A 24,670-nucleotide genomic window follows, 5' to 3' on the forward strand; every position below is an offset into this window, starting at 1 on the left:
TAATGAAGATTAACTTTAATTTTGATTTATTTACTCTTCATCTTTTTTTAATTCTTAATACATACTGGATGTAAGTCAGAACAGTCAATACATAAATCACAACAGTTGTAAGCAGAATATACCTACATATATTTACTTTTATAACAATTTTAATTATATTATATTACCTCGTTCGGCTTTTATTACTGCCTTTCCAAAAAAATTTAATTGAAGTTGCTTTATATTTAAGGCCAAAGTTTTACCATACCATAAGTAACATATATTTTATTTTTATCAATTTATATCGCTTTTGATTAACTGCAATGATTTAATTACGAATCATTAAAAGCACCATAGAACTTGATCAGAAATTATATATAAACAAGCAAAAGAGAAACATAAAACACTTCGATTCGCCAATTGTTTGGACGTATACATTCTGAAGTGTAAATATAAAACTTCGTTATTACTAAAAATACAAAATATTATATCAACAAAATTCTATGATCATTTATATATATATATATATATATATATATATATATATGAGTATACAATAATTATTTACATTTAGAAAACGATTGTTAGGTACTATTACATTATTTTACAAAAGAAACATTCGCCGAGATTACAAACTGTATCGCATTTTTCACAATAGCGTAGAAAAGATAAGAATTTTTCCTATGCGGTTATCATCACATTGTAAGATAGTTTTCAATGTTATATAATAAAGTATGTCAATGAGAAAGAATTATGTCGAAGAAACATTACCGAATAATTTGTACCTGGTCTCAATAAGACAATAAAATTTTAAGCAACATTACATAAGTATGACGCACTTATTTGACATAATCTGAATACTTGCGCAATAATGATTAGTTAACGTATCTGTTGCGCAAAGGATTTCCTGCGCGCGATAAGTGCTAACTTTTCCCGTAATTTTTGTTGCTTAATAAATATATAGACTGTATCTCAGTATATACGATAAGAATGCACAATCGTTGTGCATTCTTATCATGTATCCTGAAATACAGTCTATATATTTACTAAATCAAGCAACAATAAAATAATTCAAAAGGATATAAAAATATCATTCGTTACTTTTTGTTCTCTTATATTGACATCTACTGTAAAATGTATAATTCTACTAAAATCTGTTTAAAAGTAATTAAATTTGAGAAATGCTTATGGAGAAATATTAATTAAAGGAACAAAAATTTTGTGATCTCTGCCAAATGTCACAACATAATTAACTAAAAAATTCTGATTTTCAATAATTTAAAAATAAGTTAAATATCTTCATATCAAATAAGTTAAATATCTTCTCAGTTATTATTATCTCGGCTCTCCAAATTTCAAGCCGAATTTTAAATGCTGATCTTGCTTCTAAATTCAATCCTCAGATCTAAAGGAAACGCGTGACGTTTGTAATATCCTCTCTTTCTCTCTCTTATCCTCGTCTTTTATATAGAACATACTAATACTCTTTCAGGTCACCGTGTATGACACAAGTTGTGTACGCTGAGCGTGGTTGCAAAGCTTTCCGATTTTCTTTTCATTGATGATTTGGCGATGGTTTAAGATCAACACAACAAGAAGATGATCACTGGAAATAATAGCACAATAGCAAATGAATTCTATTGTGAAATCAACGGTTTTTTCCAGAACATCCAACGCTATTATGCGCCGATTCTCGTATTTTTGGGTCTTCTGGGCAACTGTATGTCCGTTTTCGTATTCTTTGGTACAAAGCTACGTTATTCTTCGTCCAGCATTTATTTGGGAGCGCTAGCAATAAGCGACAGCGGTTTCCTAATGACAGTCTTCGTGTCCTGGCTAAAAATGGTGCACGTAGATCTATTCAATCGGCAGGGCTTCTGCCAGTTTTTTATCTATCTTGCATCTCTCTGTAGCTTTCTTAGCGTTTGGTTCGTGGTAGCCTTTACTGTTGAGCGATATGTAGCAGTCAAATGGCCGCTTCGTCGTCAATTCTGGTGCACGGTAGCCCGAGCGAAGATGATAGTGGTAGGATTTACGGCATTAGCGGTTCTGCTGACCAGCCCAGTGGCCGTGTTCTCCAAAATTTCTGAAAACTCGACCGACTGTGGTTATTTAGACAAGGAATGGGAATCTTGGGCAATCCCCTATAATGTGATAGATAATGTCGTGACATTCGCCGTACCCTTGACCATAATAGTAATCTTCAATACACTGATAGCACGCAACATCTATAAACTCGATCATATCCGAAGAACATTAACCATAGAATCCGACGTTTCCAATGAGAGAGCTCCACGGGACAGAATGCCACAGACTAAAGTCACAAAAATGCTTCTGCTCGTTTCGAGTGCGTTCTTCTGCCTTAATATGCCTGCGTTTGTCTTCAGGGTGATTGCTGTCGTTGGTGTATGTATCGATATTTAATGCTAAAGTTATTAATGCTAAAGTCAAATACAGAACTTTTGCTCTAAAGAGTAAATTATGGATATAATAATCGTTAATGAAATTTTTAATAATTTTTCCTAAAATTCATAAATTGTTTAATAATGTTCGATGTTTAATTGAATTTTATTCAATACACTTACACTGTACAGTACTTTTGGAAAATTAGATGTTTGCATGATTAAAAAGCTATGTATTGCAGTTTATATTATTTCCCATTGTTCGTGGTATTATTGATTCGTGGTATTACTCTTTATATATAGATAAATTTTGACTGTTACAGAAATTATTATACATTATAATTAATAATTATTATATGTATATGTAAATTCAGAATGATAAAGTTCCTGATAATAATAAATCGGTGATGTGGCTAATTTGGGCGCAACAAATGAGTCAATTACTATTCGACACGAGTTTCGGAATAAACTTCATTCTTTACTGCGCGAGCGGACAGAATTTTCGCAGAGAGATAGTTTACATATGTACGAAGCGTTCAAGTACTAGAAGAAATGGAACTCTTGTGCAGATGACAATTCATGGAAAACAGTGTGGTAGGCACTTAATTACCCAATTATAAGGTAACATAATGACAAAATATATGTGTGCAAATAATATTGCACCGATTAAAAAATTTATCTTTATGTATTAAACTAAATTAACAAATAAATATGATAAATTTTATTTGATAAAATCTTCCTTTACAATTTCAGAATTCATGCCTAGATGTAACTCAACAAAGCGGCTGCAATTTATCAATGCGCAACAGAAAAACTTTCAGGAAACGCAAAAGTTCCCAGTGAAAGGATTATGATATCATCAGTTTCAAATAATCAAATAAATATGTCAGAAGAAGACAATAAAAAAATAATATGTAATGCATCAATGCAGTATTATAGTGCAGAGATAAAGACATAAATTATAAACTTACCAGCTTCGAGTTCCGTAGCTGGTAACGGGCCTACGTTTCCGAAGAAGCGTTGATCCAGCAATTGAAGAAGTTGAAGCGCTGCATCGTGGACTGGTGCACGGGGACATCCCGTATTCATTAATGTTACATTGATGACACTCGTGTAATGGTCGCAAGGATACTCCCTAAAGAAAAGAAAAGCATAAAAGGACGATTGCTGTACTGCTTATTAATTTTGTTATTTTATCGCGATTATATCTGTGGCTCTGTTGAGAAATGTGTCTAGTATCTTTTACTCGTTGTGTGTACATATTTTCTCCTAATAAATGTTTTTACATAAAATATTTATTTTATATTTTTTAATTCGTGCGTACCTAGCGCTGAAGATCGTCGCCAATGCGAGAAAACAGCCGTCGGCCACTTGCGGTGCACCAGTATAACATCGATCGACCACCCAGTCCAAAAGCGTACCAATATCGGGATTTCCTTCGAGCAGTAACACGACGGTTTCGCGTGCAAGTGTATAAATCTAAAATAAAAAATATGATACAGAAAGAATGTACAAAAGAAAATACTTTAATGTATTATATAATGGACTATTAACTACAATTTTGTATGTAATTTTGAATGCTAATACGCGCGCGCATTACAGATGAAATTTTGTACGAGACAATTTGTAAACTTACTTTTTCGTCTTTACTGGCCAGTAACAAATCTAGCCATTGATACAAAATCGCACCCTCTTCTGAAAGCGACTGTGGATTAAAGCATGATCCACAACAAAGCAATCCACTCATAGCTTGCAAGGCTGAGAGTTGTAATTCCGTGCAAGACTTTTCCTCTTCTTGTAGGGATGACGTGCTCGTAAGCGGCCTGCCATAAACACCAGCCCAACTAGCGAAGAGCATGAATAAATTTCTTCTTAAATCCCTTTTTAATAAAGTATAGCACGTCTCCACTAGAAAAATAAAAAAAAGATTAATAAATCTTTTAAGGCATCACGTATATTTCGCGATTAACGAAATTATTTAAATAAAATCGCTTACATGAAAAACTCTTGATCATTTTTCTGATAAAGTTGCAGAAGTGTAACTTGATGTCTCGTACAGCGGGTGCTTCCTTGTCGGTCTCGTTTTCTAGATAAATGCGCGCACCGTCTATGTACTCGACAAATGTCGGATGTAAAGATTGTGTCTCACGATCTAATACCGCTGGACTGAAGAAAGATGATCTTTATAAATCCAATTTGTTGAGTGAGAAAATGAAATTCATCAAATGAATTAACTAACCAGATACCGAACGTTCCATACTCTGCGATTAATTCCAGTACTCTTACTAGCTGCAACCTCAAAGCATCGCGTCTTCTTCGCCGTCTCATATTCTCCTGTTTCCGATCAACCGCTTCCCGGATGTAAGGTACCAGTTCCTCCATCAAGTCTCTATATCAAGAAAATAATCTCTTTGCAATTTAATCTCTCTTTCGTCATTCATCTTCTTAGATAGTAATGTACTTACTTTAGAGCATCGGCGTTTACTTTCCCAATCGCCTGCACTGCGGCATCCCTGACATCGACGGCTTCGCATCTTAGCAAAGGCACAGTCAGCTTATACAAAGCCGCCGGACTTGCATTTGTGCCCGGTGATTTGTTGTCGCCGCGTTCCGCGGATAGACTGTCGGGCGAGGAGCTGTGAAAACGAGACTGTTGCGTTTCACTATTTTTCGATCATAGGTTTGTTACTGAAGTTTGTAAATTAATAACTGTGCGCTCTAAAATATTCGGTCGCAATTTAATTTCCGAAAAAAGAAGCGATCGGGAACGGTCGTAAGGCTAGGCAAGGATGGTATACGCAAGTACGCGCGAAAAAAACTTGTTAGGGCGAAAGAATTCGAGTACGAAGCTGAAAGTTCAGTGGAAAGAAAGGGGTATACCAAACTGTGCTACGTTAAGAGAGTAAGAAGAGACAAAGATTTAATAATTATAAAAGATACGGAGTGCGAATTACCAACGACCGTTTAAATCCCGGGTGACATCGAAGGAAGCATGGTCGTTTTGTTCGCGATTGTTAATCTCAGGCTCACCTGGTACGCTTGTGTCGGGTGTAGATGCCGGAAATGGACGGAACAGAAAACCGACCCGGCAGGGTCTGCGCCCCGCCGAGATTCTCCAGGCTCTGACTCAACTCCTTACTCATGCACAACACACCAAACTCCACCGTATGCTGACCACTAGAGTATGCAATACAGTGTACCACCAATGCTCCTTGTATCAGACATTATTTACTCAGAGAACTACTACTCTAATATCCAGAAAGAGAACGAGAGAGAGAGAGAGAGAGAGAGAGAGAGAGAGAGAAAGGAAGATGTACATGTACGAGACACAGTACGATAGGAGACAGCATGCGAGAAATTTAGGTAGTATGTTGCGAAAAATAAAGCGAAGTATGTATATGCATAGAAGAAAGGACAGAGCAAGTATGGATTCCGCTCCCGAATGCAAAGCGCGAATTTGGTACGAATTGGTGCTAGTCTCGATTAAAGAATTGCCATAGCTAGATGTGCGCAACATCGGATAGAGAATAATGTGTGAATACATATAATATTAGATCTTTTGCTGTTTATATAATATAAAACATTATAAAATTATAATTCAGTAACTGTGTTTGTGTAGAATTAACGTTTAAAATGAGCAATTTTATAATTCTGTAAAATATTTAACCGCTGATGAAATTGATTTCATAAAGCAAGTAAAGTAAATGTTACTGTGCAAAATAGTGGATATTAACAAGCATGACCCAACACCAATCGATACCAAGTTGATATTATTGATTTTATTCAGTGACTCACTTTTATATAGACACTTAAAGCTCTAATATATTCTGCTAAACATATGAGTTTTTAATTATCTAAAGTTTCGTTGAAATATTTCATTAAAACATAAATCGTGTGCATACATTCTCTCGATGCAGATGTTTGAACGAGGCACTTTATTGCTCATCGAACAAACTGTTTCAGTTGCATCTACAGCGAGCATAGCGATGCACGCGATTATACATACTTTATTAAGTGATACATAATATAAGCATGAATATTGTATTATAAGTTAAAACTATTGAAAATATTAAATAATATATAATAGGATGATATAATATATCTCTGAACTCCTGCTATATAAATTTTCATGTGACTAACTTACCTGAGACTGAGATCTGGACTGGCGCATCGAACAACTGGATTCGGTACTGGTGGCACAACTCTATATCCAAAAGTCAGGTAATTTTTCCAAATATGCATATAGACATCCCTCTCATTTACTGGTTTTCTCACTGTCGTCGAACTTCGCAATAACGAAGCTCGATTATCATTTACTGGCCTGTAAAAATACAGAATACTATTAATTATTTCAAAATTGTTAATGTAACTAATATATAAACTTGTTATAGAGTTTAATCTTACGTGGGATCCACAACTGAAAACAAAGAGTTTATGCGAGTGAAAACAATAGGCCAAGAATGAGCTACGGCGTTTGGACATAGCGTAAGTACTCTGTCCTTTTCCAGAAAAGCAAATAGACAACTGGCCCACGGATCGGCTCCATTTAAATTAAGCGAGGAAGAACTCTTAGTACTGTTTTCATCGTGAAATCCTGCAATATAAAATATAGATAAATATAATATAAACTTGCATAAAAAGTATGATAAATTTAGTATTACCAGCTGTCCAAACACAACTACTTCTATCAGCTATCCATTGCAAATCCACGTTAGAAGTAGACGCAGCGGCTGCTTTCTCAGCTGGAGGTAATATAGGATAACATTTTTCCAAAACAGCCGGACAGCAAGCATCAATTACATCAATGACTGGTTGATCATCTTCAGGTCCTCCTAAAAAGATGACGTATATAAGGCATACATTTTGATGTTCTGTGCACAATACGCGTAAATATAATTACCTAAAGTCTTCAGTAAAAGTTTAATCTCCCGAAGTATATGAACAGCCAATCGTCGAGGATAAAGGCGACAATTGCAGAGCATAACTAAAGCAAATCCTTCTACCAGATAGAATATGTTCGATACAGGTTCTACTTTCTAGAAACAAGAAATAAAATTTACAATTGCATTCTATTGCAGGCGTTGCCTGCAAATTCCAAAATAATAAATATTAATACAAACCTGGGCTGTTTCGCATTTCTTGATGTTAACATCCACTCGTATATTCACCCGTGTAGTATCCACTGATTGCTCCTTAGCTCTTATACTAGGACTCGTGAGAGCATTCTTCCAACTGGTCAGCAATTGCAGCAGCATTCTTAAACCGTTATCAATTAGCTGCGGAAACGTATCTTGCACATCCCTGGCTAGAAACTGCGTGAATCCAAGCACGACGTCCTGTCGCCAATCGGGAAAATCTAATACTAGAGTCTGTAAACTTTGATATGCCAATGCACGGAGTTCTTCATCCATGTGTACTGTCAAACGTGCCAGTAAATCGACCAATTCCGCACCGGTCATTCCATCGGGAATCAGTCGCGGAACGGCGGCAACGCAAGTTCGAAAGAGGTCTATTCGAGGTTTACGTTCTCCAGTGATCATCTCGTCCGGCTCCTTGTTCATGTTTTGAGTACTGGTCATCATAAGAGGTCTGCCATAATGAACATCTAATGCGCGCAAGATATCTACGAACACTCGGCGTACGTGCGGAAAATATGAGGACATTCCTATGCTTCGTGCAGTATCCTCTGTCAACATCTAAATTGTAAAAACATATTCGTAAAAATGTGACGTTCAATAAAAATTATATATATATATATATATGATATTTACTTTGTTCAAGTATGTCTTTTTGACACGCATAGTGTTTCCACTTGGCAAAACACCCATAGTACGCGGCATAGGTGGTTCCCCCTCCTTCTGCTGTAAGCTGTCAGCTACAACGAGAAATGCTCGGAGGCCGATACTCATGCGTTCAGGAGTTAAAATTATCTTTACCGGTCGACCGACAGACAGTAAGTCGAATACTATCTCACGCATCGCAAAGTCCAGTCTCTCTTGCGCAATAAATTGAATAATCTTTACAAAAATATTCAGCGGAGTGTCCCGCGGCACTACCGCCTTCGATCCCTTAGGAAACAAAGAATTCACTATACTTTGGAGTCTGCTTTGCGTAGCCGAATTGCTCTCACACTTGATTCGTATCATGTAAACCCAGAGTAAACGATATAAGGCCTCTGTAATACAATAGATGCAAAAGATATATAATTCATTTTCAATTCTCCTAAACAAATATCATGTATAAAATTTGTACTTTAATCGTACCTAACGCAACTCGACACATCTTTGGATCACGATTCTTCAAGTGAGATAGACACATAGCTAAAAAGTAATGCCAGTTTTGTAAAAAGAATGTTTTCTGACTAACACAAAGCAAGCAGGTTACTAATGGAAAAAGCGCCAGTCTATGCTTAGACTTTGTACACATGTCTAATGTAGTTGAGTAAAGCATTTCCACAAAATTTTTCAGACACGGTACGTTCACTTCGTTTTTTACAGCCTAGAATATAAAAATACAAATAATTACAACATTGTTTGGTGATGCATGAATTATAATTTATGGTCTAGAATACTTACAGCGGCAACAGGGACGAGTATTTCAACAAAAAGACCAGCTAAAGCATGTTTAACATCTTTATCTTTTACTTCTAAGAAATACTGCGCGCACTCCTGCATAAATTGAAAGGATGCCTCAAATTCTTCTATTGGTACCATCTGAAAATTCATGTAACACGTATTAGTTAAAAGTAAAAGAATCTTAAAAACATAATACAAGTTTAAAATAATATACATATTAAATATTATATTAGTTGGATGTGATAATTACTTTAACTCGGAAAAATTTCATTCCCATTAATAAGGAAATAATACTCTGTGTAGTATGAGGACCTGGCTCTTTAGCTCGCAATTCTTTTAATTCTACCATAAAACGTTTTCTCACTGACATAAACCTAGATTGCGCTAAAACTCCTATCACTTCAGCATAGAGATCAGCAATAATGTGAATGTTAGCTGCATTTGGCTCATTTTGTATACTGAAAAAATATGTAAATATTACATTTTATATGTATCTTCTTTCTTTACCCTTATTGCAATGTAATAGTTCATACCCTTCTCTATATTTAAAATGTTTAAAAGCAATATTTTCTATATATGTTACTAAATCCTCATGTCCAGGATGAAATGGTAATTGACGTAAAACCTCGATCAGCATTAAACAAAATATAAATTCGACAGCAAGATCTCTACGCTCTTGCAAGAGATCTGCCTCGCTTCTTTCCACTGTTTCTACACTTCCTGATACTATTGTATACATAATACTGAAATGATACATTTATTATTACAAATGTTTACAAGATAAACCAATTTATCATCCTATTACCTTTTTCCTTTTTGATCTTCCTTTCCAGGAGCAGGTTTTTTCTGATCACCACCTTGGTCAACAAGCTGACGTTCATACCAATTAAAAAGGGCTTTCAATATTGATGGTAAACAATGTTCAGCGACAGAACCAAAAGCCGATAACAGTTGATCAAATTGTGGATCTTCTCCTCTTTGTAAAACTTTTGATAATTGTTTCTCCTGAAAATAATGCATTCAAACAAGATTGTTGCAACAACAATAATCGCTTCAACAATTGCTTACATGTTCCGTCATAACAGCCTCCATCTTTTTCTCCGCCTGCAAAGTGAATTCTGCGAACAGAATACGCATTACGTACTCTCCTGGTCTTAAATCCATATCTCCTATTTGTTGTGGCTTCACTGTCTCTTTTTGAGCACCCCAAGGCAACACTACAGTTATCGCACTGACTCTACTTGAACTTGATTCTAAAAAATAATACAAATATAAATATTTATACATATACACATGTATTATAATATTATCACTACAGTTTGCAAACTTACCATTGCCAGACACAGAAGTGCTGGCAGTATAAATACTGACAGCATCGCTACTCTCTCCCTGTGTAGCTCCATGAACTGTAAGAAGCTCTTGCATAGGTTCAAGAGCAGCTTGCAATGTTGATTCCGTTGCTCCCTCATGTAATGCTTCGCTATGCATTGCCCTTGGTTCTAAGGTTTCTGTAAGAGCATAAACTTGTGATTCCTATTTAGAAATATGTTAATTCTATTGAAATTAATAAAATTTTTTTATATAATGTTAAGCTGTTTTGGCATACTATAATACATAAAGAATATACAAAATGTTCTTAATTTTTGCTGTCAATATAAATCTTATTATGCTATTAAATATTTTATTTAATTGCATGTCAACACTTGTTAAATAATCTGATAACTTAAAAAACTATGTTTACTGTTGAATAACATAATATAATAAGATTTATATTGACAGCAAAAATTAAGAACATTTTGTATATTCTTTATGTATTATAGTACATAATAGAAGAGATTGAAAAATGAAGCCGCACTCTGTCATATAACAGATATCTATAACAAATGCTAATTCTATTATATCAGACTTGATGTTTAACTTTACATAGTTGTAATTGCTTTCTCTCTCTCTCTCTCTCTCTCTCTCTCTATATATATATATATATATATATATATATATAACAGATTATTAATGAATCAACTTACCTGCCTGGGGCTCATTTCCCGCATTTGGTTGAGTCTCTGCACCTACAATAGGAATATAAACTTATTAGTTTTTAATATTATATATTTTTATTTATTAACATAGACATTGAATAACCAACCTTCAGTCATGTTGCTGATTTTTGCCTCCTCCTTAGACAACATTTATCTGGTTATCATTATGATGATTTTATGCCTACAACAATTATACTATTTATCACAAGAGGAGCAGAAAAAAATATCACAAAGCATTACACAGAAATCTACTATTTATCATACAAGTAGAACAGAGACCAATTTTGCACTGACATCGTCATTGAATTGTCGATATTTTCCACGTAAACAGAATATGCTTTATCTAACGGATAAACGCGTACGTGAGTGTACATATAAATATATATGTGTGTTCAGTTAATCAAATAAGTTGAACAGTGGAGATTCCTAATTAGAGTAATGGTTTGTAGACCGTGTAACGTGACGTTTAAATACGAGCGTCAGATTAGAGAGGTAACGCGTTGTGCAAAGTATATCCGGGATAATTACGTAGATCGACCATTCAATTAAAATTACGCAGCGATGAAGATACGGAGCAGCGTACCCGGGTCGGCGGCACACATCGATGAAAATCAAGGAGGGATACTCACTGTGACCACTGTCACTATTGTCAGTCGATCGCTCCGGACGTCTTGCCGACCTCAAGTCCACGAAGACGGAAATCCGTCGTGAAAGAAGCGATTCAGCACATCGCTTGAGTACTCTGGCTTAATCCCGGCGCGTATCTCTGAGTATCGACTTCACCTCTCGCTCCTCCCGTCCTGTCACAAAGTTTACACGATATCTTTTTTTTTTGTGCTTTTTTTGCTTTATTCCCTCGTTCGCTGACCGCCTGTCTATTATTAGCTACCACTAGATAGCGTTGAATCCGCCTCATACGTTTTAGCGCTGTCGAATGTACCAACAGAGCTTCTCGCGCCTCAACGATTTGAATAGTCGAGCGGGTAACTGAATCACTCGTCAGATCATCAGATAATTAACGCTAGTACGGAATTATTAAAAAACGAAGGACGAGCTTCCCTGCAAAAAGTTCTTGGCGTTAGAATGCATTTGCATTAATATGTAAATTGACTCAATGTGTTACCTAGAAGTCGTTCTGCTAGAGCTACATCATTACGCCAATCCAACATGTATATATCTATAAAATATATATAATAATTACAATTATTCGTAAAATTTATTATATTGTAACAAATAAGCTGTGTTTCAAGTATAATAATAATAATAATCCAGTAAAGAGAGTATGCTGCTAAAAATGGTACCAAACGCTGGCACATCACGTTTATTTTTACATGGATTTATTTTTATAATGAATACACGGATAATACCGAAAAACGTTGTTTCCCGCAAAGTCTCGGGACATGAGGTCTCTCCTAAGTAGAACAAGTTATTATAACGATATTAAAATAATATCAAAATGACTCCAAAATATCATTTTAACGTTACCGTAATTTGTTCTGCTTGGGCTATTATACTTTCTACATATAAAGTAAATAAATATATTCACACTGTACGCCACGTGGTCAACTTTAACACACGAAAGTTTTATCGTAGAATCTCTTTGTACTCCAACATTATATAAAGGATAGTTGCATTTATGTATTTCTATTTAGACGTCGCGTGCATATATACATTCCAATTATCAGGGACAGCCAAAAAGTCAATCGCTGGTCCATTAGACAACAATAGTGAATCGATCTCTACAAATCTATTCTCTTAAATTCATTCTGACCATGAAATCCATGTTTTAATACTCTAGTAAACAAGCTGATATTTATTATTTATCGTCATTTTGATGACAAAATGATGACAAATAATGTCAATTTATTTGTTAGAACTTGATAGTAAATCAGCTCGTCAAAATATAAAATTGTTAATAATAATTTTTGTGAAATGTTCATTAAGAAAGATTAATTAATTATTTAACAGATTATTTAACAGATTCATCTAATGAGTAATTAATTTTAATTTAATTCATGATCTTTGTAGTTTACGTAATAAAGATACCAAGTCGTTTTGAAACGCATAACGTCAATAAATCACGAAAAATATCGTACACGCATTCGTGAATGATCGTTTTAAAAGAGGCAACGGTCGTCCTCGATTCCATATCGAAGTTCACGAAGTGACGACGATCGTATTTCTTTTTTATTTTTTCTCATCTTTCATATTGCGTCACGTATGTCGCTCAAGTATCGCGGAGCTTTGTGATCGCGTGCGATCTTGAGCGTTCGACAATAAGAAAAGATGAGTCACGAGTGCTTTTCTCAGGTGCCTCAAAAGTTTACATTAGAAAATCGCTTAAAACGGTTATGTAGTCGTAAATGTCGATTTAACGTCAAGGTCGACACTTAATCCAATATGCAATATTCGAGTTCCCAGGTTCAATCTCCGACGAGCCTGAGTTGAAGATAACGCCAGCGTTTCATACATATTCCTATGCGTGGCAGTGATATACCTACTGTGAATGATTTGTCAAAATCCTTATCACGCAACTTCCTTATCAGTTTTATCCAATTTGAGAGCTTTATCGCGTACTATCGTAACAGAAAATATTTCGAGATATTTTTGGATATTCTTAATTACACCAATGGCTTTCCTTCTTTGCTCCAAAGATATCCCCAGACCGATGTCAGGTACTTTATATCTGGAATATTTTTCATTAAATATCTTAATCTATCTCCGTTAACAATTGGAAAAGATATATCAAAACAAACATACGTCATTTTAGTCATCATATTATCTTATGCAATATCTCTTAAAGGTGAATTCAAGGCTATTAAATATCCATATAACATATGTGTCTAAAAAATATCTTTCAAAGCGTCTTTTAGATATCTTTTAGATATTCGTGTTCAAAAGAGACGTCTTTATAATGTCTTCTAGAGTCATGCAATTGTCTGGATAGTAATTTAAAACGTATGTAAAATTAGAATTATATTCTAGACTTGCATGATTTTTTCGTTTCTTAATTTTTATGTTATTTTATAGTTTCCTGTGCAATTTCTGTTTCTGTACGAGTTTTGTAAATTTAGAATACTGTCGTCGATTGCAAAGTATTTGAGAATAAAAGTTTATAGTAGAGAACAATACATAATTGTATTCGCTTATAGCAACCATGATTATGCTTTTATTCTGTTCTTCGTCACCAGAACGTAATGCTCATCCTCCAATATATAGATACGAATATTTAGCTGTTTGACGCTAAACCGAGAGTTCACAATCGAATCGAAAAGAACACAAATAACGTTCTAACAAATGCGAGACAATAAGTAGACAAAGTATAAAAAAATCATCAGATCATTTACAGACAAGGTTTAAAATAAAATCGGTCTGAATAAAAAATAACGTTTTTTTCTTGCTTAGGAAAAAAAAACGTTATTTTTTTCTCTTGCAGGTGTATAAATACACCTCGTTTCTTTCCTGAGCAGGAAAAAAATGTTATTTCTCATTCCTTATTTTAAACCTCGTTTGCAAATTGTCTCTCGTCCATCGAGAAACACTCGACTTCCCAAGGAACACACCAAGTGAAAAGAAAGTTTAAAAAATGATTTTTGGTTACAAAAAATTTAACTGTCCATTGACGTTAAAAATCAAAATTAAGTCATCTTGATTTTTTGTTGACTTTTGCGTTCCTTGAGTTCCAGATAGAACACAGAATTATAATTAAGTCATAATGATGTCATATAGAACGTCATCATGATGTCATTAGATATCTAAAAATGAACTTATAATTTATAAATAAAATCATAACGATTCATATTATATTATGACTTTTACAAATAACTTTTTTTTTATTTTCCTCAACAATCTCGAGTTTAAAAATTCGATTTTAAAAATAAGGGCCTTCCAGGGAGTTCGATTGTGTATCATCACAACAACTTGCCCAAGTTACATGATAACCTCAAAATGACGTTAAGAGGAATTGCTAGCGATTGAAAAGTATTATTTTTAATCAGTAAAATGATAACTTTGGAGCCATTTTGACGTCATTTTGATGTCTAATAATTATATTCTGCTTGGATGGTGAAAATTATAAGAATGAGCAAATTTGCTATAAAATAACAATATTATAATTTTATTAGAATATTTATAATTGATCAATACCAGTGAGTCTGCTCATTTTTGTATAATTTCCACCAAGTCACGTGAACAATCGAACCCTTACAGGCATTTCTTTTTTCTTATCGACCTAGTCTCTCGCGCATCTTCTAAATACTCTCGCGAGGACAATGTCAAGTAAATCGTATCAAGGTGTCGTCGTTCGAATCAGATCCAAGCACGAGTCGAAAGGTCAAAGTTGACGTGCTTGTCGTGATTCCCCAACTCACACACGTGGACAGATCGATCGCTGCGATGGCGCGCGCGCGCATACGTGCATTCTAATCTTCTAGTAATCGGTATCGACGAATACATGTGGATAAGTGCGGTGACGAGAGACAGCTGATTTTAGCACGGCTATTCCACGCGCGCGAACGCGCGCGTGACGCGTGCTCATCTCGTCCTCTCAGTCTCTCTTTATCTTTCTTTCTCTTGCAGGTGTATAAATACACCCCGCTTTTGACGTTACTCCATTGAACTTCGCTGGCGCAGATCCTCCGTAATGCGATGGGCCGTGAGCCAGGATTACGCAAGCAACGCGCCCCGTTGACCTCCTTCGTCGGGGGAGAATTGACCTTGCAATTTTTACTCTTGACAAGGAGCGCGAAATTCCGCGCGAGACCGCCCTGAAGTTGAGCGCCGAACTCGCGAGCGCCGTGAATACAGCCGAGGATTCTCGGAGAGAATCTCGCGCAACTTCGCGCGGTCACGTGCCCGCGATCGTCCGCGACTTATAAATCGACAACGCCGAAAGAATATAAATTTTCGAATTTTCGAAAGTTCGTTAATTAATAAATAGCAAACGAGTATTAGATTGATCTATGGTCTATCTAATATGGTATCGAAATAAAATTTCAATCAAAAGAATGTAAATGACCTTCGTAATAATGTAATGAAATAATCTAATCAATTTTATTAAGGTTTTTATTACATATGTTTCAAATGATTTCAAAATTAATTTTACACGGTGGAAAGAGTCATACGTATATCCATTTCTATCAATGTAGATTAACTTTAATCTCGATTTAATTTATTCTTTTCAAATTCTTAGACCTAGAGAGAAAAATATAAAAAGTAAGTTAAACTTAAGATTAAAGTGTTGTGACACTTCACTATATCTACATTGAATCAAAGTTACTCCACATTAATAGAAATTATATATTCATTGATCAAAATTACACAACGCATTGCGCGTTCCATTTCACGATTATTCAACAAAGTATTCCTTGTTCTCTTCTCCCTCGATAGGAAGAGATAAAACTCGTACGAATCTCTATCGAACGAAACAATCGGAAGTTCGGAAACGATTTTTCTTTTTCCCGCGTCCGTTTGGAGAATTCCGGATAAACCGTTCCCGCCATTCGCATTCATAATTTCGAACGCGAGATCGCGATGAGCGATAGGCCGTTCGCAATAGGACGTGACGTCACCGCGGCGCGAAAAGCGATTATTTTCAAATTGAAAAGAATTGAACGAGACCGCAATCGCTCAGGATGACCGAGGCGGCGTGTCGGCAGCTTAGGTCGACTGAGGTTGATCAATCGTCGAGAGTGAAAGGTCGCGAATACCGCAATCGCGGAAGCGCAATTTCGGCTGAAAGTGTCACGATGATTTCCGTGGCGAATGGGCCGGCCGCGGCGACGACGACGTGGCGCGACGACGTCGCTTCGTCCGTAGCTGCGCGAAGTAGCACACGTGACCTGCGCGGCTATTCTTAGCCGCAGGAGGCGACGAGCATACGCTGCCTCGGCCATTCGTCGTCCGGCGCGCGTCAGAGACACTTGGAGTCTCTCCTCTCTCTCTTTCTCCTTTACGTTACCCGTGTCTCACCCAACACCCATACACACGCGCACTCAATCAATCCATCACGATGTCTGGACTCGCGGATCCCGTGGCTTTCGCCAAGGATTTCATAGCCGGCGGTGTGGCTGCGGCTATCTCTAAGACCACTGTCGCGCCCATTGAGCGCGTAAAGTTGTTGCTGCAGGTACAGCACATCTCCAAGCAAATTGCCGAGGATCAGCGTTACAAGGGTAAGTGCGGAAGTATATATATTCCCTTCCTCTATATCTACTTGTCTCGCTCTTTCCGGATATCGTGGGAAATCCGTGTGGGAAAGTGCCGGCCGCTTCACGCGCTTTTCCAGTGTCACGGCAAGGACAGACGCGGCCGTAATTCAAGGAAAAGAACGATCGGTTGACCGTTCATGCGGTGGAAAACCTGCGCGTGCACACACGGAACATGTGACAGGAGCCAAGTAGCTTCGAACGTGCCTATTGTTCCTCGCGGTGCGCGGACGCGGCGGCGAGCCGCCCCAATGAATGCCGCGAGCGAAGAGATAAGAGAAAGAAAAGACATGGCCGTTATGTAATGCGTGTCGTTGGTGCCGCGCACCGCGTGTGGAACGCGGCCACGCGAGTGACGCGAAAACTTGGAACGTGTGTGCGCGCGCGCGCACACGCGACGAGGCGACGAAATTTCGCATTACTTTTATATAACAAAGGTCGATCCGCAGTTTCGGCCGGACTTATATAACTCCGGCCGCGCGGCGGTCTGATTTCGCACGCAGCGAAAAGTTCGCTTCATCCACCGATGCTTCTTCACGATAGGATCGATATTTCGTTTGGAACGGCCAGCCGTTCCCCGAGCCAGATGGCAGCGCGTCGGCTTCTCTTCTCCGCCGAGACTTCGATCGATGACGATGCGGTCCAACATGGCCGCCCTTTTGTTCGACCACGAGACCGAATTCCTCTGCCTTCTACTTTCACGCGTCGCAAATTCCTCCGCCGTCCATTCACAGCCTCCTCTTTGATTCATCTACGTCGACGACGCGTAGACGCGTTGTTGGGCCGAATTCCCGTTTGACGCTTCGAAGAAATGTTACTGGTCAGGAATTTAATGAATGCATTTTATGATCGGCAATGGTCGATCTCGTGCCAATCGAGTCACGTTGCTGACGACGTGGTGATAACGGGAGATGGCTTGCAGCTTATCGTTTCTGCGAAATCTCAATTGTTACCATGTCAAATTACAAAGATAAAATTAAGGAATAAAGTTACAAGAGAAATCGATACACTTAGATGATAATGTACAATTAGTGAGACAATTTTCCACTTTAAATATTCAAAATACTACTTGATTGTTCGAGAACGTTCTAGACATCTATCGTCGTCTTTTTTAATTCTTGGTCTATATTTCAATTTTAATCTTAAAATTTTAAAATTCAGCCAATAGGGCTGCCAGTCCTAATTGGTCCTAACTGAAATCTGTATTCCATTGGCTGAATTTTAGGATTTTAAAGTTAAGGCCGGAGCATAAATCAGGCATAAGTTTGTTTTAGTGTACATTTTTCAAATTTAAAGTGAAATAGATATATGTTTGATATTTGGTGAAAGCAAGAAAATTCTAGTGTGGTCTAGTACAAGGAAACAGACCTTTTATTCTTAATCTTTTATTGTTAATTTAATCTTTTGCCGGCAATTTGAGTCTTGAATGGCAGTAATACTTTGATTATGAATTTTGGCAGATAAATTTAAATTTGTAAAAAATAAAGTAAAATACAATCTGATATCTATGATGATAAAAAAATCCGTTAAAGTTCGCTTTAATAAATATCAGAATTTTTTCAGATTTTTATCCAGAGCAATAAAAAATTTGCTTCGTTTCTCCTATTGCTGACAGAAGAGTTAAAATTTATATTAGTGAAGAGTTTACTAGGAATAATCTTTAAAAGTATGAGATTTTTTTATGTTCATTATATGTATGTAACATATAAAATATATAAAATTATATAATTTTGTAATTAAACTTTACGTATCTCTTTCCAATTTATTTGTTATGCCTAAAATATATATATTATAAATAATTAGGCATATTTTATTTTGTATATATAATTAACATTAAAAAACTTAGACTCACGAAAGTTTATATTCAATTAAATTTTTCTTAAGGATAACTAAAATAATTCACGAATTATGTGACAGTAAAAAACGATGGTAGCCTATTAACATTTTAGAACATATAAAACATACTTGAATTTGTGAATTGTGTAGCATTTTGAACATTTAAAATAGAAAATAATGCAATTTAATTAAAATAAGTTATTATATATAAAATAAGTCTTGTATAAAATAAGTCAAAATTAAAATGACAAAGTATTATATACGTACCTCCGTACAATTCACATATTTACATTGTATATTACTTTCCAGGTATGATCGATTGTTTCGTTCGTATCCCACGTGAACAAGGATTCCTCAGTTACTGGCGTGGTAATTTCGCCAATGTTATCAGATATTTCCCAACGCAAGCCTTGAACTTTGCCTTCAAGGATAAATACAAGCAGGTTTTCCTTGGTGGCGTTGATAAAAACACTCAATTTTTCCGTTATTTCCTTGGAAATCTCGCGTCTGGTGGTGCTGCTGGAGCCACTTCTCTATGCTTTGTCTACCCACTTGACTTTGCCAGAACCAGGTAAATTACTTATTGTACAATTAGAGCGTTTTATTTTATTCACGTGTTAATAATAGAAGTTTTAACTATACGCTAAAAATAAAAATTTTTATCCCTACACTAATAATAAAAATTATGGTGCAATTAACGAGCAATTAATAATTGTAATTAAATTCAATTTAATACAATTATTTTTACTCTTATAAACTTTCGATTTAAATTTTATCGCAATGAGAAGTAACACATGTAGCTATAAATAAGTAAACGTATTTAATTTATAAAGGTGTACTATATTGATACTTATAACGTGATATTGATATTTATAAAAGTATCAATATCATGTTAATTTTGTATTTAATGTCTTTATATTTGTACATTTTGTACAAATAAGTAATCCTATAAATACCCAAATAATATCAAAAATTAAAAAATTATACTACATTCTTTCTTTGTTCCATTAGGTTGGCTGCTGATGTAGGTAAAGCTGGCGGTGAGCGTGAGTTCACAGGATTAGGTAATTGTTTGACGAAGATTTTCAAAGCTGACGGTATGATCGGTCTTTATCGTGGGTTCGGCGTATCGGTGCAAGGTATCATCATTTATCGTGCATCTTACTTCGGTTTCTATGACACTGCCCGTGGTATGCTGCCAGACCCCAAAAAGACTCCATTCCTCGTTTCATGGGGTATTGCCCAGGTAAGATGATTTTATTACATTTCTACTAAGATGATGTAATCTCATTAAACTGCATTTTATTTATTCATCTGAATCTGTTGCAGGTCGTAACTACTGTCGCGGGTATTGTGTCTTATCCCTTTGATACAGTACGTAGGCGTATGATGATGCAGTCCGGCCGTGCCAAGACTGACATTTTGTACAAAAACACTCTCCATTGCTGGTCCACCATTTACAAAACGGAAGGTGGTAATGCCTTCTTTAAGGGCGCGTTCTCTAATGTTCTCCGTGGTACAGGTGGTGCGCTCGTACTCGTATTGTACGATGAAATTAAAAATCTTCTTTAAAGCGCTAATACGATCCTCGTCTCATTACTCTCACGATCATTGACATCGTCATTAATTATCCACATCATCCGATTTGATAGCGATTCCCACAGACCGACAGACAGAAGAAATGCTGTCGATATTAATACGTAATTCAGGCTGAGGACGGTCGACGTAGCAGCTCGTAAAGTGCATGAAACTCGGTAAAAATAAACAAAGGAATAGAAGAGAATCTGCTTAACTTATTGCCGGATTCAGTATTTTTCCCGCAGCGATTGACATTTACGTATTTTCGTATTCCATTGTAAAAACGTTGAAGAGACAAGCACAATCGCGAAAATATCGTGAACACCTGTTACTTGGATAACGTTCCATACACGCTACGCTGAGTAAGTAGACCGGTCGGAATATCAAAGTACTTGAAAGTAATAAATTGCCTAGAGTATCGAGTCAGCGCACACGAAACCATCGAGAGAGGAGGACGCGCGACGAAATGTCATCACGGCGATGGCGGGGCGCGTAGCCTGGGCCGCCCCCCGCCCTTATTCTCGGCCCGTTGTAGATAATTCATAATTAATTCGTAATTAATAAAACTATCATTTTAATGATCAGCCAGTCCGTTAATTTTTGACGGACGATAATTTAATTTCGCACTCCAAACGACTATGTAAGAAGAAAAGCGTTACTCAGAATGTATGCATCTAATCTGTTCATGTTAGGATGCATGCAGGGAAAGCAACAAATCAATAAAAACGATATAAAATTTCATACATTCAGAAATTATTTTTCTTCCCTGAAACAATAAAAAAAATTTATTTAAATAAACATTTTTTCGAAGCTGATTTTAGTGTATATTTAATAATAAATTTCATTAAATTATTTCAAAAATTTAATTATAAAATTAATAAAAATTGACAAAGATTTAACAATTTAAAATTATACATATTGCATATTTTTTCACATTCAATATCATTCCGTTAATAAGACTTAAGCATTCTACTTTACTAATCTGATACATTTTTAAATTAATATTTAAGGTTACACTGAAATATTTTTGTGGGAAAATTTTTAAAAGGGTCTTATGTAAATTCGATATATTCTTTATCTTGATTTCAATAAGTATAAGATATATTAATGATAAATAACACATTAAACACGTCCATTTATTACATTATCCCGAAACATTCATTACTTGATCAGGAGAAGGGTACATTTGTTGGCCATTATTTGTTTACTGACAATGATGAATATTTTAACATAAAGAAAATGAATATTATTTTTTGTTGTTGTACAAAAAAGCCTTTGGAATGTTTTATATAACCAAGTGTACCCTTGACATAATCAATACATATAAATTATATGTATATAAATTCGAAAGATACAAATTCATTATATATAGTCTTAATGACGTTTCTTACGACTTATATAAGAAATAAGTAAGTTTTTATATTTTTGTACAAAACTTGACAGCTGACATTCTTAAACGGAAGTAACAAAAAAAATATGAAACATGAACATTTGACTGGTTTATGTACAGGTTCCAAGCAAAAAGATATGGATGGTTTTAATATATTATATAGTTGTATCATACAGTTGTCCGATTAGAATCACCTGCTATTATGTCCAAAACTCGACTGATACCAGGCATATTTAGTAGAGTTCCCAATATAGGTACTCTTCGTAGAAAGTTTATTGCTACTGGTAGAAAACCACTGAAACAAAAATATGTGTGAATTATCTGTCACAAAACATGGATTTATTAACTATTAGTGGAAATCAGTTTTGAGATTTTATAATTTCATTTTTTTCATATATAAAAACGATGGCTGCATTCAATACAATGTTTATTTTGCAATTGTTGGAAGTTTTCTTCGCGCTTATTGGATTATATTTTTACCCTGACTGAGGTAATATTTTTCATAATAAGTTACCATTTTTTAGAGGTTTTATTTAGAGGGGGTTATTAAAACGTTTCATAATGATTGTGTTGAAAGTCCGACAATTATCGGCGCGCAATCACATTAGAAACAAAAAATTGATTAAATATATTCGTAACATCTAACTTTGACCATTCGGCGTTCTTTACTTTATTCGATTTATTCATATATGGTCGTTCTTTTTATGATTATATTTTTATCGCTGGTAATCACAAAACGGATGTAAAACTGTTGTGGTCTGCTAAACAAACAGTGCACTCGCTACATTTTCTCACACTTGAATAATTCTGTTATTTTCAGCTGAAGTTTATTTTGCATAATCATTAATCTTTCCTTCATATTGAAAAAAAAAAAGGAAAGTTGAACTATGTAAAAAGTTCAGCTAAAAAGGACAGGCTAATATTTCCTTTATGTTTTTATATAGATTAACTTCAATCTCGGTTCAACTTACTCTTCATCTTTTTCTAATTTTTAGAACTAGAAAAATAAATTGTACTGAGATTAAAATTAAACTACATTGATGAAAAACAGGCATTAGCGTGTTATATTAGACCTGAGTTCCACTGTGCTGTAGAAGCATCTAAAGATTTAAGCTTAATTTACAATATGCTTTTTGTTTCCTGTTTGTTGTTTTTTACCTTTTGCTTTTAATTCCTTTGCAACCGTTTTATTGACAATTGCATTTCTTGCTATGTATTTCTTGTTTCTTTCGTTAACTCTTATCTCAGGCGATATAAAACAAAAACCAAATAAGAAGCAAAAAGATAAGATGTAAAAAAATAATAGAAAGCAAAAAACTGGAAACAAAAAGCACATTGTAAAACCAGCTTTAAGTATACAACATTTACCTGAAGAGTAATACAAAGCCATAAGTTTCTAAAATCATTCCTACAAGGGGCCAACCCATAAGTACTACAAAAACACCTCCTAGAAATGAGGCACTGGCTTTTATCTTGTGTCTTTGAAAGAAGAAGTTTAACGTCCTCCATGGTCCAATGACACATGCCAGTCCCGATATAAACAGAAGCTACAAGGAATAATCCAAAAGGTCAATCCGGTGTAAGACTTAACATAAATAAATAATCTGATATAAGATGTAATGTAAATAAATAATAAAGAACGTGCAGTGATCTTACATTTCCAATAGCGAGTAAACCTTTATCAAAGAGTAATAGTACGCCGAGGAACAGAAAGGAAATCCCAAATCCCGCCAGTCCCACTCCGATTTCTGGAACACATCCCTTATAGTACAAAATGCAATCAATACCTCGGATATTCGCCGGTTTAATACAAAGAATCTCTTTCAATATTGACAAGAGGAATCCTTGTACTCACTTTGCGTGTCTGTGATTTCGAACATTATTTACAATTGTCTTTATCAGAAATTGCTTGATACACTTGGCGATTTGATTTGTTTGAGCGTGAATGAGAACTTAACCTATATCCACGTCATTGCTAATGATGCGACACGTTTGTACATGGGATGGAGCTTCGTCAGCTCTTTTCAGCTCTTTCGCGAACGCCCTTTGCACGGAACTAAATTCATCAGATGACCGTTTTAATTCATATTCATCTATCGTCTCCGGAATTATATACAATTGTTTTGGAAAAGATTTATGAGACAGGAAATTGGCACTTGTTAGCACTCAAGCTTCGAAAGGCGTGAGCGTCAAATCTGAATCGAATCGAACGTCCCGATTACTCCCGATTAGCCCCGACTGTTTCATCAGTATGACAATTGTATACACGTGTCGTGTCTGCAAAATGCACGCATTTGCATCTGTTTCTGTTAAATCAACTATTTAGTACATTACTATTATTTAATATATGAGACAGGAAGGTTGAAATCTTTTTATTTAAATATAAGTTCAAAACGTATTGACAGAATCGCATTGCAAAAGCGCAAATCAATTGGAATCTACCTCAATCTATATATATTGTTTGATAGGTACATTGTCCCTAAAGAAATTCAATGTATTATATGGTAAAAGAATATTTTAACACTTTGACTGCCAAGCTGATTTCAGCATTGAGCTCTGGGAAGTCTAAATGTCGAAAAGTTTATAAAATATTATATGCGAAATGAGATAACAAAATAAACATACAAAAAATTAAAAATATGTATAAAAATGTATATTATATATTATA

At 35.4% G+C, this 24,670-nt stretch overlaps 4 protein-coding genes across 10 annotated transcripts in view; 2 read left to right on the top strand and 2 right to left on the bottom strand.

Moving 5' to 3' along the window:
- Positions 1-3,292, top strand: part of LOC108747287 (thyrotropin-releasing hormone receptor-like) — a 4,517-nt gene extending 1,225 nt beyond the window's left edge. The window contains exons 1-4 of one of the 2 annotated variants that reach the window (XM_018484678.1): positions 1,327-1,402; positions 1,472-2,385; positions 2,756-2,975; positions 3,135-3,292. In XM_018484678.1, the coding sequence (XP_018340180.1) occupies positions 1,579-2,385; positions 2,756-2,975; positions 3,135-3,235 (1,128 nt within the window). In that variant the 5' untranslated portion in view covers positions 1,327-1,402; positions 1,472-1,578 and the 3' untranslated portion in view covers positions 3,236-3,292. Of the gene's footprint in view, positions 1-1,326; positions 1,403-1,471; positions 2,386-2,755; positions 2,976-3,134 lie in introns of those variants that run through there. The other variant, XM_018484677.1, reaches the window with a different exon arrangement.
- The window catches only part of LOC108747285 (protein furry), a 34,113-nt gene extending 22,074 nt beyond the window's left edge, over positions 1-12,039 (bottom strand). For 2 of the 6 annotated variants that reach the window (XM_018484673.1, XM_018484669.1), the window contains exons 1-23: positions 11,622-12,033; positions 11,100-11,173; positions 10,981-11,022; positions 10,288-10,464; positions 10,025-10,209; positions 9,762-9,961; positions 9,490-9,699; positions 9,207-9,414; positions 8,957-9,094; positions 8,645-8,879; positions 8,153-8,556; positions 7,502-8,077; positions 7,282-7,417; positions 7,043-7,213; positions 6,786-6,975; positions 6,526-6,702; positions 5,412-5,558; positions 4,847-5,017; positions 4,621-4,770; positions 4,378-4,547; positions 4,018-4,289; positions 3,706-3,860; positions 3,353-3,516 (exon numbers count right to left, since the gene is read on the bottom strand). In XM_018484673.1, the coding sequence (XP_018340175.1) occupies positions 3,353-3,516; positions 3,706-3,860; positions 4,018-4,289; positions 4,378-4,547; positions 4,621-4,770; positions 4,847-5,017; positions 5,412-5,558; positions 6,526-6,702; positions 6,786-6,975; positions 7,043-7,213; positions 7,282-7,417; positions 7,502-8,077; positions 8,153-8,556; positions 8,645-8,879; positions 8,957-9,094; positions 9,207-9,414; positions 9,490-9,699; positions 9,762-9,961; positions 10,025-10,209; positions 10,288-10,464; positions 10,981-11,022; positions 11,100-11,142 (4,321 nt within the window). In that variant the 5' untranslated portion in view covers positions 11,143-11,173; positions 11,622-12,033. Of the gene's footprint in view, positions 1-3,352; positions 3,517-3,705; positions 3,861-4,017; positions 4,290-4,377; positions 4,548-4,620; positions 4,771-4,846; positions 5,018-5,411; positions 5,559-6,525; positions 6,703-6,785; positions 6,976-7,042; positions 7,214-7,281; positions 7,418-7,501; positions 8,078-8,152; positions 8,557-8,644; positions 8,880-8,956; positions 9,095-9,206; positions 9,415-9,489; positions 9,700-9,761; positions 9,962-10,024; positions 10,210-10,287; positions 10,465-10,980; positions 11,023-11,099; positions 11,174-11,575; positions 11,595-11,621 lie in introns of those variants that run through there. The other 4 variants (XM_018484670.1, XM_018484671.1, XM_018484675.1 and 1 more) reach the window with 4 other exon arrangements.
- Positions 12,040-16,869: 4,830 nt separating this feature from the next.
- Positions 16,870-20,789, top strand: LOC108747291 (ADP,ATP carrier protein 2). The gene is made up of 4 exons (XM_018484681.1): positions 16,870-17,165; positions 19,344-19,605; positions 20,046-20,280; positions 20,364-20,789. Exons 1-4 carry the CDS (start codon positions 17,003-17,005, stop codon positions 20,604-20,606), a joined length of 903 nt encoding a protein of 300 aa, XP_018340183.1. The 5' UTR covers positions 16,870-17,002; the 3' UTR covers positions 20,607-20,789.
- A 1,259-nt stretch (positions 20,790-22,048) lies between these two features.
- LOC108747277 (vesicle transport protein GOT1B) lies at positions 22,049-24,225 on the bottom strand. The gene is made up of 4 exons (XM_018484659.1): positions 23,858-24,225; positions 23,659-23,750; positions 23,371-23,549; positions 22,049-22,297 (listed from the first exon to the last, which is right to left on the bottom strand). Exons 1-4 carry the CDS (start codon positions 23,880-23,882, stop codon positions 22,171-22,173), a joined length of 423 nt encoding a protein of 140 aa, XP_018340161.1. The 5' UTR covers positions 23,883-24,225; the 3' UTR covers positions 22,049-22,170.
- Positions 24,226-24,670: the final 445 nt, after the last annotated feature.

Source organism: Trachymyrmex septentrionalis, unplaced genomic scaffold, assembly GCF_001594115.1.
Source record: "Trachymyrmex septentrionalis isolate Tsep2-gDNA-1 unplaced genomic scaffold, Tsep1.0 scaffold197, whole genome shotgun sequence".
NCBI classification, from domain to species: Eukaryota; Metazoa; Arthropoda; class Insecta; order Hymenoptera; family Formicidae; genus Trachymyrmex; species Trachymyrmex septentrionalis.